At 43.3% G+C, this 12345-nt stretch overlaps 1 protein-coding gene across 1 annotated transcript in view; it reads right to left on the bottom strand.

Annotated features, from left to right (window-relative positions):
• Positions 1–3220: 3220 nt before the first annotated feature.
• SLC7A4 (solute carrier family 7 member 4) overlaps positions 3221–12345 on the bottom strand; it is a 31209-nt gene continuing 22084 nt past the window's right edge. The window contains exons 3-5 of the mRNA XM_088465540.1: positions 9836–10530; positions 8090–8198; positions 3221–5460 (exon numbers count right to left, since the gene is read on the bottom strand). Coding sequence (XP_088321666.1) covers positions 5264–5460; positions 8090–8198; positions 9836–10530 — 1001 coding nt within the window. The 3' untranslated portion in view covers positions 3221–5263. The remainder of the gene's footprint in view (positions 5461–8089; positions 8199–9835; positions 10531–12345) is intronic.

The raw sequence follows: 12345 nt of genomic DNA, 5'->3' as shown, positions 1-12345 counted from the left end.
TCTTGACCATCGCGACCATCGGACTTGCGACGGAGACCCTGCGGTAGGGTCTCCCTGCCACAAGCCCTGGAGTGATTTTGGCTCTATCAGTGGGGCCGGCTTCAGACGGTAGGCGTTCCCATGGGAACGCCTCCGTCTGGCAGGCACGCCCACCAAAGGGGGCGTGCTGTCAATCAACATCGACAGCACGCCCCCTTTGGTGCGAGACCCGGAGCGACAGCTTGGCTGTCGCAGTCCGGGTCTCGCGCATGCGCACGACGGAGCTCCCTCCGTCGTGCGCATGCGCAGTGGGGAACATCGACCCACTTGCGAGCGAGTGGGTCTGAATGACCCCCTTGGTGTATTATTATTATAATTATAATTTATTTATATGGCGCCACAAGTGTTCTGCAGCGCCTTACAAAGTACATAAACAGAAGTTGACCAGTGACTTACAGTACAGGACGAGGACAAGGATAATATATATTGCTAATTAGCGACCATAACACCCACATAAGCAGCAGAGCATAAGCAACCAAGTGTTAGGTGACCTAGTGGGGAGTAAGAAGTACCGTAGATTAAAGTAATATAAGGAGAAGCACAAGAGGGTAAGAGCTTACATTCTAAAAGGGAGGGGCAGACAAACAGGTGTGACACAGATAGGGGAGGAAGGAGCATGTAGCAGCAAGTTAGGATGAGAGCTGGAAGGCTTTGGTGTAAACCCGGTGCATATGCTGCCAATCTGTAACTGGACGCATCTAGAGTGTATGACTGCTTATTGTATGGGTGGAAATGTGCTACTTTGGTGTGTACTTTTTTTTAGAAATTTACACCCGTTCTGTGACTAAATCTGCATAAGCACCTTAGTCACATATGACATGACATAATTATAAAAAAAAATGTATTTAAAATTCATGTTAGACTCAACAAATCAATTACTAAGAAAGATATCTGTACAGTAAATGTTAGCCAAAGCTTGCAAAATATGTCACACTGTCTGTCTGTGAAGAATATATTTATGTGATTAGAACAGTGGCTCTCAAACTCAGGGCCTGATTCAGACCTGCTTGCGAGCGCTGAGCGCTCGCAAGCGGGTCGATGTTGCCCAAGTGCGCATGCGCACGAGGGAGCCGGCTCCGTCGTGCACATGTGCGAGAGCCGAATAACGACGGCCAAGCCGTCGTTATGGGTCTTGCAGCAAAGGGGGCGTGCTGTCGATGGTGATTGACAATACGCCCCCTTTGGTGGGCGTGGCTGCCCAGACGGAGGCGTTCCCATGGGAACGCCTACCGTCTGGGGCCGGCCCCACTGACATCACTAGTGATGTCAGTGGGAGTGCCTTTGGCTCTGATAGAGCCAAAAGCACTCCAGGGCTTGTGGCAGCGAGACCCTACCGCAGGGTCTTGTCGCAAGCCCGATGGTTGCGATGGTCTTGACCATCGCGACCATCATTTTGGCCGCTCGCTATAGCTGTGGGTGGTTACCCACAGCTATGCGAGCGGCCAGAAGGCTGTTCCAAAAAGGAGCAGTGACGGCCCTGATTCAGAGCGAGCGCTCTGTCAGAGCGTCCGGCTCTGAATCAGGGCCTCAGTCCTCAGGATCCCACACAGTTCACATCTTCCAGGTCTCCTGGCAGGTGCACAGGTGTATTCATTACTCACCTGACATTTTAAAAAATCCACAAGTGGAGCTAATTATTTCATTTGTGATTCTGTGAGGAGACCTGGAAAACATGCACTGTTTGGTGTCCTGAAGACAGAGTTTGAGAACCTGTGGATTAGAACAATATATATTGCACTATGTATTTATAGGTTGTATCATACTTGCAGACTTTTTATTTCTCCTCTCCGGTAGAAGCCCGCAAAGGAGATGCAGCTGGCCTCTTCAGGCCCTCTTCTATGTCATTAAGTCTCACCCCCATCATGGTAAACTGCCATAGAGTGTGGTACCGCGAGGAGGGGGAGTGGGTAACTGACGCGTCTTCGCACCATTTAGCCCTGCATCCTCTATACGGAGCCCTGATTCTCGCCAATTATCTCCTTATCCTACCCAGAGGAAGTGGGTGGGATGCTGGAGATCCGGACTCTCTACTGGGGGTGCCGGTGGCTACCCGAATATTTGAGAGCCTCCCTCAACTTCCGGGAGAGTAGGTAAGTATGGGTTGTATACCTCAGAAGCCCTGATTTTGTACAGTGTACAATTCTTCACAAGGAATTCTTATAACTATAACATTATCTTAGTACAGAACACATAAATTACATTAATTGACTAACCTAGTTTCAACAATGTGCTTAGATATGCCAAGCAGACACTAACAATAGTATTTCAGGAATTGGATATATTTAATAAACATCGCGATGGTAAATGTTTACCAAGAATCTCCGTAAGTGTTTTACTGTATACTAACTATCCCTAATGTGTGCATATTTATTAAAAATACCTTCAAATATGTGTAAGTTACAGCCACCCACTTCAAATTATGAATTTACACCTTCTTTTTTAATACCTTTAATAACTAATTCATTAAGAGTCAGATTTAAGAAAATGAATTAACACTTGTATCTATAAGGTACCCTTTGGGTCACACGTACCACAGGTTGACGACAACATAAATAATAATTTATTTAAGATAGGATTTTTCTCAAACATGACTTAAGCTTCAGAAAAAAGTGCAGTAAGCCACACTGAGAGTGAATACTGGGATGAGAACTAGAATCCCCAGCACATATTTTATTAAGGGTTATTTAGTAACCACAAAACACACTGTTGTGTGTGACAAAATAGCTGCAGCTATATTGGTTTGTTATTTATGCTTATATGTGCAACAGAAATCATTAGGAGGTGGATCTCAAATTTATCAGTGAAGTTTACTTGTATTGTTATAAACAGTTGTAACATTAAGGATATAGGGCCTGATTCAGAGCCGCTCGTAAGCGGCCGCTCGTTCGCTCCGAGCGATGTTTGCCCAACTGCGCATGCGTACGGATCGTTATACGCATGCGCGAACCAGTCAGTGTGGTCGAAATTCATGTGCTCGCAAAATAGCGAATGCCTGAAAATTTGAGTGACAGGAGGAGGCGTATGTGGGTGGTAACAGGGGAAGGTGCTTGAAAACGGGGAGTGGAGATCCGAACGCAGGCGTGCTTAAAGGACAAAACGGGCGTTTTATGGGTGTGCATAATTAATACAGCAGCGTCATTGACCACGTCACTGGGTTATTTTATAGCCAGAACTGCTCGCAAGATTGTGGTAGGAAAAACCAACCACAAGAATAGCGAGCAGTTCATACCCTGGTCGATGTACTCGATTAATCTAATAAACAGCGGACATGAAGTAGGATGCGAGCGGCCAAGGGGCGTATTTTTCCAAAAAACGACCGCAAGTTTTGTTCGCTCGTTCAGACCTAGAGGCGTGAACAGACCGCAAAGAGCGAATGGTTCATTTGAATAGCCACCCCTATTTTCTGAACGAGCGAGTGCTAATTGCGTCCGGCTCTGAATCAGGCCCATAGCTCAATAGATGGATTGAACAAGAACTGTAGAACATAAATAACCTAGAAATAAGAGAAGTACAGGTAATAGAAGTTCTAACACAAACATCATATAAAAATTAAATGCTTATGAAATCCACTAAATGTTGTGCTACAATAAATATCTTTATAATTGTGCTTTCAAACATGACCTCCTATATCTACAATATTCACGATTTACATTCAAACACCGGTGATCTTCTGAGCCTGCTTACAATACAGCAAATACTCCTATTACAAACTGAATGTTTTAATTTCAGAGCAAAGGGGAGATAAAATTACCCATTTTTTTGTTTCAAAAACATTTAGAAAAAAACAAACAAACAAACAAACCAAAAAAAAGATTAAATCATTATATTAGCACTATAGGAGTTATTTAGAGTCATGGTCAAGACACTTGTTTAAAACAGGCCTGGGCTAATCTTGGCACCCACTGGGCTAAGTGGTGGATTTGCTTCTGGCTTTACAATGGTCTTTTAGTCTGGCTGGATGATGATCATATGCACTGACCAGAAGCAGAGAACTGCAGTCATCTTCTGTCTGCATTCACCAAAATGCCCACAATGACCCAATCACATTTAATTGGATCACAGTCATTTTCAGGCCACAAAAGCTGTAATACTCAGCCAATTGCCAGATATCAGCATTATGCAATGGTATTACAGTGCATAATGCTGGCATTTGATCGACTGATCAACATTAAGAAGGTTGACACCAGAAGGTCAACACATACTGAATGTCGACACACAGTCACATAGTTGACAGGATCATTAGGTCGACCACCAATATGTAGACATTCAAAAGGTTGACATTTAACATGTTCTCACAAAAATTTCGGCATATCGTTTCTTTAAGATCTTCAGGGTTAGGTAAAACAATAAAAATAAAAAGTGTTCACAATTTTGTGTCCACATATTAAACATCGACCTTTTCAATGTGTCGACCATTTAAACATGTTGAACTAAATACATGTCTACATATTGGTGGTCAATCCAATGACCCTGTCGACCGATCGATCACATCACACCCATATTGCCAGCAATATGCTCCATTCTGAATCAGCAAGATAATACCCAGATATTTTGACAGCAAATATATTTGTCCTTAAATCTGTATATTTGTTTTATTACTTAGGCAATAGTAGGGAGGGATGACAGGTACTTAGAATGTCCTTCTAGGCCAAGAACTTTTGACTGGCTTCTTTTTGAGGATCCTTGAAATTGGTAGAGTTAGATATAGAATGCTTGCTAGATATATTATATGTTCAGTATATACAGTACATACAATATTAACAGTTCTATAAAAATCCTGCACTTGCCGGTTAACTACATAAATATTTTCTATATTATTCCACTGAAAAATATGTTTTTTCCATTGACAAAAATAATTAATAATATCTCTTATTTCTGGAGGTCCAGACATGCAATAGATTTGGAGGGGTTTGTTATCATATATAAATCACAGGTAGAACGTAATTAATGCACTATATAATTCAGTGATAACAACATTCTGTATAGATAAGATGTACGTACTGTATTTATCATTGTTCCAGATATCTGGAAAAAAAAACAGAACCTGGAATTTGTGTAGTGTTTTTGCTGCATATGCTTCTCCGTGTCTTTACACTTGTGATGTTCATGTGATTTTTGTAACATTTCAGGGCAAATGGCAAATCCTTCCAGCAAAGGTAGAAGTAGAACATAAGACCTTCCTAACATATAGGATTTAATGCACCTAAATGGACCCTGTTAACTATCATCTCTTGACGATTTCTTCATCCGTCATCTCAGCCCTTCCCATGGCATCCTGAATGTTGGGCTGGATCTGCTGCACAGTCTCTTCTAGACAGCTGTTAGGGAATACTACATAACGCGCAGTAACGCCGTGGTTCTTTGGTCCACGCAAGTTCTCTTTGCTGTGCCAGATGCCATAACCAAAATAAACCACGAGACCTGAAAAGGAAAGCAAATATAATAATAGGAAATTATTCTGGAGTTTTAGACAATATTAAAAATGTGATTGTTAAAATGAATTATTACAATATATATTGCAAGGCTTCTTGACTGGGGTGGCTATGGATCATTGCAACTATGCTTCCGCTACAATTTGGTACCAACAGTAACACTATGGTTACAAAATATTACATAAAAAAACTAACGCTTAAGTGAAGGAGTATTACATCCCTGTAAGAAAGAGTCCGGTGCTGGTTATGGAAAATACAGGGGACCCCTATTAATTTTGTCCCCAGTATTTCCAAAACCAGGACCATCTCGCTGAACCCAGTGCTGGTTGTGATAAATACAGGGGACCCCTATGTCTTTTGTCCCCCGTATTTAGACAACCAGGACTGGCTCTAAAAAGTCTGGGGCTGATTGTGCTTTCAGGTGGAGGGAGGGGGGGCACGCCTCACTGATCTGTGCATGCATCTGTGTCTCATAGTACAGCCCCCTATTTAAATTTAGCAAAAAACTTTAAGATGGTCGTCAAGTGTTTTGGCAAGCAAACGATATATCATTAACGATCTAACGATATATTGTTTGGTCTTTGGTAAAATTGCACACAGTGTGTATGCACTATATTGTTAGTCCAGGAGTTCCTGGGAGGTCAGGGGAAAATGTTGATGACATTGCATCATTTGCAAGTCGTTTAATGTATACCCAGCTTTATGATGCTATAGATCCCTCCTCTATGCTAACTTTGGGCCTGATTCAGACCCACTCGCGAGCGGTGGTCCGCTCGCAAGTGGGTCGATGTTCTGGACTGAGCATGCGCACGACGGAGGGAGCTCCGTCGTGCGCATGCGCCAGACGCGACGAGCGAAGGAAAGTCCTTCGCTCGTTGTGTCTGATCAAAGGGGGCGTGCTGTCGATGTTGATTGACAGCACGCCCCCTTTGGTAGGCGTGCCGGGGGCGTGCCTCCCTGACGGGGGCGTTCCCACGGGAACGCCTCCCGTCAGAAGCCGGCCCACTGACATCACTAGTGATGTCAGTGGGAGTGATTTTGGCTCTGATAGAGCCAAAATCACTCCGGAGCTTGCGGTTGAAAACCTCAACCGCAGGCTCCGGCTCGCAGTTTCGATGGTCGCGATGGTCAAGACCATCGCGGCCATCAAACTGCACGCTCGTATAGCCTGTGGGTGGTTACCCACAGCTATACGAGCGTCCAGGAGGACGCTCCATTTTCATGGAGGCCGGCCCTCATTCAGAGCGTGCGCTCTGCTCAGAGCGTACGGCTCTGAATGAGGGCCTTTATCCCATCCGTGGGTAAAACAAATGAATAGAACATTTTCTTATTACAGCTGCCACAACAACCCTTTTAGAGACACATTGATATATTCTAAAGTACATCTTATATTTAGCAATTAGACAAAGCTCCAAAATTGGGAATATGGAAACACTTATGGACCCTCTGCATCGCTCAAGGAAGCTTTGCTCCAGCATATATCTTGTTAAAAGGAAATTAATTCTGACTAGTTACTGATTATTTGCAACTCTGATCTTAAAAAGGACTTTGTGGTATTATCAAGTGACTAAAATATCTTTTGAACTAATCTCTAAAGCCACAAACTTCACATGAATCTACTCAAAACATTTTCGTAAAAATCACAATCTTATAACAGACTTTAGGTCCCATCATTAACTTCAAATCTTTTCACATAGCCATCGCTCCTGATGACTTTCCTGCTCTGCAAGTCTCTGCCAGCATGCACCAGCTAACGCTAAGCCAGCAAGACCATATATTTTTTCCATGATTACATACTTCTGCACTATTGTCTATATTCTACAGCATATAATACCATTAAAAAGCCCTTACAGTCATACAGCAGCCCCCCTTGCCTATTACAGCATGATTCCTGTTATTATTAAGGGTTGATTATTTATCTAAAACTTTCACTTATGAAGTGTATGTTCATCCATAAGGGTAACAAAATGTATTTTTGTAGGTGAAACAATGCATAGTAAATAAGAATCTACTTACCTCGCCTCCCCTATTCCCCCCTTTCATAGGTTCCCCTAATGGGACAATTGTGAAATTCACTGGGAGGGAACCTCACAACACTGCCAGGTATGTGAAAAATACCCACGCGAGCAAGAGAGGGGATATTAAGTTATTACCCAAATGAAGTATTGGAGTAGAGGAGAGAATTCGCACTGCAGTTATTTTTGCCATGTATGACTGTGCATACACAATGACAGACATTTATAAGAACTATTGGATGGAGCTTTCCATAGCAACCAGACTCGGTTTTCAAGTGCACTTCTGAGTTTTCTGTGGCACAGTTTTCATAAAATGTCCTTGTGTTTAACTAACTGATAAATGCATCTTTATACAGCCTACACATTTGTACATTTTACCATGCTTATATAGCAATATATACCATGCATATAGAACAATATTATACAAGCATGTATGAAGAATATTGTAGTTGTGTGGAACTGGGTCTGTCTAACACTTGGAAATGAGGCAGAAACATACATCTCACAAGGTATATATTGTAAATCCAAACAAGTGAACTGAAATATACAGTATTGGTTGATTGTTGAACACAAAGCCCAGAAGTATAATGCAGAAAGGCTTACCAACAGCAAGCCATATGGAAAACCGCACCCAGGTCATGTAGTTCAGCTTGAGCATGAGATATATGTTTAGCAGCATACTCAGAGAGGGAATCAGCGGCACCAACGGGACCTACATTTTAAACATTGACAGAAGTTTTAGCTGTTTAGCAAAGTCTAAACATCACATAGATAATACGCCCCAACATAACCCGTCCTGTACCAATACATCTATTTAGCATTATTTTAACTGAGTATAGTTTTTTTTAGGATTCCAATATTAAGAAATTATGAATCAAATGGGCAGCACAGACGGTGTAATGGATAGCATTACTGCCTCACAGCACTGAGTTCATGTGTTCAATTCCCACCACGGCCCTAACTGTGTGGAGTTTGTATATTCTCCCTGTGCTTGCGTGGGTTTCCTCCCGGTACTCCGGTTTCCTCCAAAAATATACTGATAGGTTAACTGGCTCCCAACAAAAAATTAACCGTAGTGTGTATGTGTGTGTGTGCATGTGATAGGGAATATATAGAGTGTAAGCTCCACTGGGGCAGGGACTGATGTGAATGGCCAACTATAAATCGCTACGTTATATGTGTGTGCTATATAAATAACTGGTAAAAAAAAAATAGCATGTTGACTATAGGAAACAGTAATGAGAATAAGTTATTTAATAAGACATGCACTATTTATTCTTACAGTACCACCTATAATACAATTGTTTTTTTTTAAAAACTGAATTATATAGAAAATATTGGAAATAAATTAAAGTGGTTGAGGTGAAATAATTTGATGAATACTTAATATTTTCCAATGCAGTTTTCAACATTATCAAACATTAAAACAATTCCTAAGGACACGGCTGTTGGGCAGGGACAAGATGCTTTTAAACAGAACTGTGATCTCCCTCTCTTTAATACTGCTCCTCTATGAATTTGCTGGGCTTGGGAACCACACTGATACCTGAATATCATCTATGCCACAAAGCCAAATATCAGTTCAGAAGTATTGGATGGATGCGATTCAAAGCTGCTGTGAATGTGAGAGGGGGAGGAGCAGGTACAAAGGGAACAACAGTGCAGGTGAGCCATACCCATGTCCCCCCAAAATGCTGCTGCCATGTCCCAAGGTAGCGTACACCTTAGCAAGACTGTATGTGACCAGATATAACCATACTGCATCCGGTGGCCACATTCCACAGGTACCAGTGACCGTTTGATGTCTCGGAGGCCCTGTACAACCAGGCAGATGTCTAAACATTCACTCCACAACGTAAAATTCTACAGCACTGGACTGGAGGCTTTGCAAACTGGAACTGTTTAGGGGTGTGTGGGACTGAACATAGTCTGTCCTAATTCAGAAATCCCTGTAGGACATTTCAGATTAGCCTTAATATCAAATATGACAGATACTGGGAAATGTATCCAGTATCCAAGATAAAAGTAGGTCTAAGCCACTAGCTAGTATTACATTCATGAAGCACACTATGGGGGGACGATTCAATTGTTTTGTGGGCTCCCAAACGTGATGGGCACCCATCGGAGAAATTCAATTTTTCCACCCATAGGGCAAGAATGCCGAGCATGCACACCCAGAAGCACCGGGTTCAGCCGCGCAAAGTCATTCAAGCCGCGGGCGCACACAATTGGATTCCCCCCTATGAACACAAAGTCCCAATGACAAATCTTGGCACCTATGCATTAGAACATGTTTATTGCTAAGGACACTGGTCACCAAAATGTGATGTAAAAGCTTTAGAGACTTACCTGAAATGTTGTGGTTTTCTTTTGTTGTTCATGAATCCAAATTAGGAACAGACTGACTAAATACCCAAGCAGAAAAATGACAACCAGTAGATAAAAGCTCCATTTGGGGAGATGTAATTGATTATTTCCAAACACCAGGATAGAACACAAGCATGAGGCAAAGACCATCATCATCACTACCGAAATTGTGACAACTTCACCGGGATAAAAGTCACTTAAGAACTTTAGGTATGGTTCAAAGGCAGCTTTCAAGTGTCCCGTTTCTCTGCGGTCTTTGACTTTTTTCTGAGTTTCAACCAATTGAAGCTTATCAGAAAAAGACTCATATTCCTTAAGTTCCTCTCCAACAATCCTCTCTGTACTGCCCCTGGGGTCACGGTGCTGAGGGCTTGGTTCCTGATCGGCTGCATTTGAGGGTTCTGTTTTTTCTTGCTGAAATCTCAACACAATGACACTGGCTGCAACAAATGTGTAGGCCAGGAGGGTGCCAATAGACAAAAACTGTACTAATGCTTCCAGGTCAAAGATGAGTGCCAGGAGGGCCATCAAAATGCCAAATACCACAATTCCTATGACAGGTACTTTGGTAGTCGGGTTCACTTTTGAGAAAAACTGAAAGAATAGCCCATCTTCGGCCATTGCATATACAATTCTTGGCAGGGAGAAGAGGTTGCTGAGCAGCACAGTATTCATAGCTTTAATGGAAGACAAAAATGTATTTAAATCATGTAAAATAAGAGAATATCAACAAACCAGTCATGCAAGTTATGTTACTTAATGTACAGTCATTTTAATAAAGGGATAAACATAGCAGTTAGATCCACCAGGAGTTGAGCCCACAATAACACTTCTTACTGATGGAGTCCAGGCAGTAGGTGGCATAGTGGAACGTTTACATTAGTCCCCTGGCATCTGAACAATACAAAATACCCTTGTTTCAAATTGGTCTTAAAGCAAACACAAATCATTGGAGTGTTTCATGTGCCCTGAGGATATATGCAATGCTCTGCAAATAATTGGTTGTCCCTAACATTTAAGGGGCACCTGTTAAGAGGATACATATCCCAAATGTCCTGAAATTAGGACAAAAGTCCTTATTGGCAAGACAGTTCAATAAAATTGGAACAGTAGGGAGATATTATGTTTGAATACGTGTGTGACCTTATGGAGCAAGGCTACAATGTGGCTTAATAACACAAAAATTTTGTCATACCGTATATACTCGAGTATAAGCCGACCCGAATATAAGCCGAGGTACCAACTTTTACCCCAAAAAACTAGGAAAACTTATTGACTCGAGTATAAGCCTAGTGTGGGAAATGGCAGCAGCTGGTAGTGCCCCCAGTAGTAATTCCCCCTGGTTGTGCCCCCAGTAGTAATCCCTCCTGGTAGTGCCCCCAGTGGTAATCCCCCCTTTCAGTGCCTCCAGTAGTAATCCCCCCCTGGTAGTACCCCCAGTGGTAATCCCCCCTTTTAGTGCCCCCTGTAGTAATCCCCCACTGGTAGTGCCCCCTGTAGTAATCCTCCCCTGGTAGTTCCCCCAGTGGTAATCCCCCCTTTTAGTGCCCCCTGTAGTAATCACCCCCTGTAGTAATCCCCCCCTGGTAGTGCCCCCTGTAGTAATCTCCCCCTGGTAGTTCCCCCAGTGGTAATCCCTCCTTTTAGTGCCCCCTGTAGTAATCGCCCCCTGGTAGTGCCTCCTGTAGTAATTGCCCCCTGGTAGTGCCCCCTGTAGTCCCCCCCCCCTAGTAGAGAGAGACGTGATAAGAATAAAAAAAAAATAAACACTTACCTGAAACTCCCGCTCCTGGTCCCGCCGCTGTCCGCTCCTCCGGCCGCTTTACATGGGAGAGACGTCGTCATGACGACGTGTCTCCCATCACCCACTGCGGGAGCCAGAAGATGGTTCCCGCAGTGGGAGCAGCAGCAGCCGCTGAGAGTCTGACAGACTCTCAGCGGCTGCTGATTACAGCAAACACACAGCTGCCGGCTCCGGCGGCTGTGTGTTTGGCAGTGTGTAGCGCTGACCGAACTCCGTCCGGTCAGCGCTACACTTCACTCGAGTATAAGCCGAGGGAGTACTTTTTCAGCACATTTTTTGTGCTGAAAAACTCGGCTTATACTCGAGTATATACGGTAATTTATTAAACTGTGCATGGAAGTTGCAGAATTCAGTTCTTGCAATACCATAATACAGTGTTTCCCAACTCCAGTCCCAGGGAACCCCAAAAGTGCATGATTTCCATACACAGGCGTATCCTTACAGTCTGACGGAATCGGTATGATTTACTGCATGGCCGGCGGTTCAAATCCCGGCAGCGGCAGCCCGACACAGGTGGAAATCCCGAACGTTGGAAGGTAAGTATAACCTAACCTATTCTACCCCCTAACCCTCCCTTAGGGGTGCCTAACCCTAACCTCCCCCCAAGTTCCTACCCCTAATCCTCCCTCTAAGTGCCTAAATCTAACCCCCCCTTCTCCGCCGCCTGAACCCAAGTCAGTGTAAGTAC

The sequence above is a fragment of the Taudactylus pleione genome, unplaced genomic scaffold (genome assembly GCF_031769625.1).
Source record: "Taudactylus pleione unplaced genomic scaffold, aTauple2 ptg000062l, whole genome shotgun sequence".
In the NCBI taxonomy this organism is placed as follows: Eukaryota; Metazoa; Chordata; class Amphibia; order Anura; family Myobatrachidae; genus Taudactylus; species Taudactylus pleione.
The sequence above is the reverse complement of the archived record's forward strand: the minus strand, read 5'-3'. Positions and strand labels throughout refer to the sequence as shown.